Source organism: Bison bison, unplaced genomic scaffold (assembly GCF_000754665.1).
Source record: "Bison bison bison isolate TAMUID 2011002044 unplaced genomic scaffold, Bison_UMD1.0 scf7180017864492, whole genome shotgun sequence".
NCBI lineage: Eukaryota > Metazoa > Chordata > Mammalia > Artiodactyla > Bovidae > Bison > Bison bison.
In genome coordinates this window covers 4,947,066-4,949,685 of record NW_011495051.1, presented here as the reverse complement: position 1 = coordinate 4,949,685, position 2,620 = coordinate 4,947,066, and the positions used below count along the sequence as shown (strand labels likewise).

General features: G+C 55.8%; 1 protein-coding gene across 1 annotated transcript in view; it reads right to left on the bottom strand.

The window, feature by feature from the left end:
* Positions 1–2,620, bottom strand: part of CLPP (caseinolytic mitochondrial matrix peptidase proteolytic subunit) — a 5,322-nt gene that overhangs the window by 2,101 nt on the left and 601 nt on the right. Inside the window, exons 2-4 of the mRNA XM_010828223.1 lie at positions 2,160–2,300; positions 1,086–1,273; positions 248–353 (exon numbers count right to left, since the gene is read on the bottom strand). Coding sequence (XP_010826525.1) covers positions 248–353; positions 1,086–1,273; positions 2,160–2,300 — 435 coding nt within the window. The remainder of the gene's footprint in view (positions 1–247; positions 354–1,085; positions 1,274–2,159; positions 2,301–2,620) is intronic.

Sequence of the window (2,620 nt, the reverse complement as noted above, 5' to 3'; positions counted from 1 at the left end):
GGGATTCTGATCCCCAGGGGACACGGGGTGATGGCTGGAGACTGTTCTGGCCATCACCCCTGGAGGTGCTGCTGGCAGCTGGTGGGCAGTGCCTGAGGATGTGCTACACATCCTGCAGGGCCCTGGAGGGCCCCCACCACAGGACGATCCAGCCTGGTGTCAGCCTCACCAGGTCCAGAGGCCTGACCCGTACGCCTGTGTTGGTTCCAATAAGACAGCAGCCGAGGGCCTTGTAGGGGGCGCTCACCGATCACCTGCAGGCTCTGTTTGGTGTGCTTGGCGTAGATGCTGTAGAGCTGCTTCTTGAGCTTCATGATCTCCTCTGCCTGGATGGCGATGTCTGTGGCTTGGCCCTGGGGGGCCATCCCAAGAAGGGGGAGGTTGGGATCAGGGTCTGCCACTCGAAGGGACAGGGACTCAGGAGACTGCCCTGGGCTCTGGCTGCCAGCATTCAGGCAGGTGGGACAGGCCTCTATAGCCTGTTTCATCGTCACCATCTCCAGGAAGGCTCTCTGTATTAACTCTATGTTCTTATTTCTGGCAGCTGGTGCCTCCCTGACTAGAAGGGAGGGAGCTAGTTTCCTAGAGACATCAGAAAGTTGCCCAGAGCACACTTTTCACATGCAAAGCCGCCAGTCCAAGCCCACACCCCTGCCACCTCCTCTGCAGAGCTCTCACACCCTGGGTCACCATCCTCCTGCCCCATCACCCCAGGGTACCAGACAACTAGGGACAATCCCTATGACCTAGAGCCCACTAACACTATTCACGCTGGCCCATCCTAACCTCACACGTTCTTTCCAGCAGAAACCTTGAAGAAGGCTCCTGCCCACATTCTCCTCTTGACCAGCCCTGGTGCCCATCTGTGTGGTCCCCAAGGCCTGGCACACTCCCTCCTCTTGGGATCTGTGAGTCACAAACTTTTTAATGGTAACCCTCTCCTGATCAGTTGGCCTCACCATATCTGCATACCAACAAAACCTACATTTAAAACCCACCCTGTCATGTGACTCCTGCCTCTCTGGCTGGTTCACCTGTCTAGACCCCCATCCCCACCCCCAAAGCAGCTCTCAAGGCACACTCACCCGGGCACCCCCAGAGGGCTGGTGGATCATGATGCGGGAGTTGGGGAGTGAGTGGCGCATGCCTGGGGTGCCAGCAGCCAGAAGCAGGGAGCCCATGCTGGCTGCCTGGCCCACACACCACGTGCAGATGGGGTTCAGGATGTATTGCATCGTGTCGTAGATGGCCAGGCCCGAGGTCACCACGCCACCTGCAGATGGGGCCGAGAGTGAGGGGCTGTGCCAGCTACCCCCCACCATCCTTTCCCCTAAGGCCCTGAAGAGGGCTGGGGTCTCAAACAGAAATACTCCCAGGGGTAGGAAGGAGACACAGAGCAGGTGGGGGCAACAAAAGCTCCTCGCTTTTGGAGGGCTGGCTCCAAAGCGAGCTGACAGTTGCCACACTTGGATGTGGACCCAGTGGAGGATGAGATTGGCCACATTCTCAAGAATTGGGAGAATGTAATAATTACGAGCGAAGACTCTGGAGCCAGTCTGCCTGGGTATGACCCCTGGCTGGTCAGGTCATCACATGTGATGCAAGAGGCAAGTTATCCAGTCTCTTGGAGACATGGTACCTCCTTGTAGGTTGGAGATAACTAAACACTACCCATCACGTGAGGCTGCATGAAGAAAATGAGTTAAATGCTTACAAAGTGCTTATAAAAGTGCCCAGCACAGTAAACGATCAATTAAGACCAGCTATTCAGGGAATTCCCCATGTGTGCAGTGGTTAGGGCTTTTACTGCCATGGGCCTGAGTTTGATCCCTGCTCAGGGAACTAAGATCCCACAGGAGGAACAACTCGACCAAAATAAAATAAATTGGCTGTTGGCTATTCTACCTTTTTTGGGGGATAGGGTGGAATCTACCAGTTTAAAAAATTTTGACAACGGAGAGGCAGGTTCAGGTGCCTCTTTAAAAAAGCAAGGGAAGAGGCAGCTTTTGGAGGTTTCCAGACCCTCTGGAGATTCCGAAGGAAGCTCTGCCCCCTTTCTTGCTTCAGAGACAGAACCTCCCTAATTAGGGGTCTCAGTCCCTGGAGTCATCTGGTGTGTCCCCAGGAGTGCCCATGGGACCCGGGAAGGCCCTGCTCACCGGGGCTGTTGATATACATGTGGATGGGCTTCTTGTTGCTTTCCGACTGCAGGAACAGCAGCTGCGCGATGACCAGGCTGGCGACACTGTCATCGATCTGCAAGTGAGGAGAGCAGGGGTGTCCCCAAATGGGGGTGAAAGCTAAGGGCAGCAGTTATGGGGTGGCTGGGGTTGAGTCAGGGCACCAGAAAGGTGGTCAGGGCCCAAGTAAGACAGATGGGGAAGCGTTCAGGATCAGGAGTGGATGTGGTGGGGGTGATCCGGAACCAGGAGGTTGGGGACACAGGAAGGGGGGACTCAGGCAGCAGGAAGGAAAAGGGTGAGGAGGTTGGGGAGAGGGATAGGAGCCCAGGAATGGGAAGGAGGATCATTGGTGAGGAGGGAGTCAGAAATTAGGGAGGGAGACGCAGAGGATTTAAAGGAGTAGAAGGGGGACTACAGGTCAGGAGGGCGCATCAGGG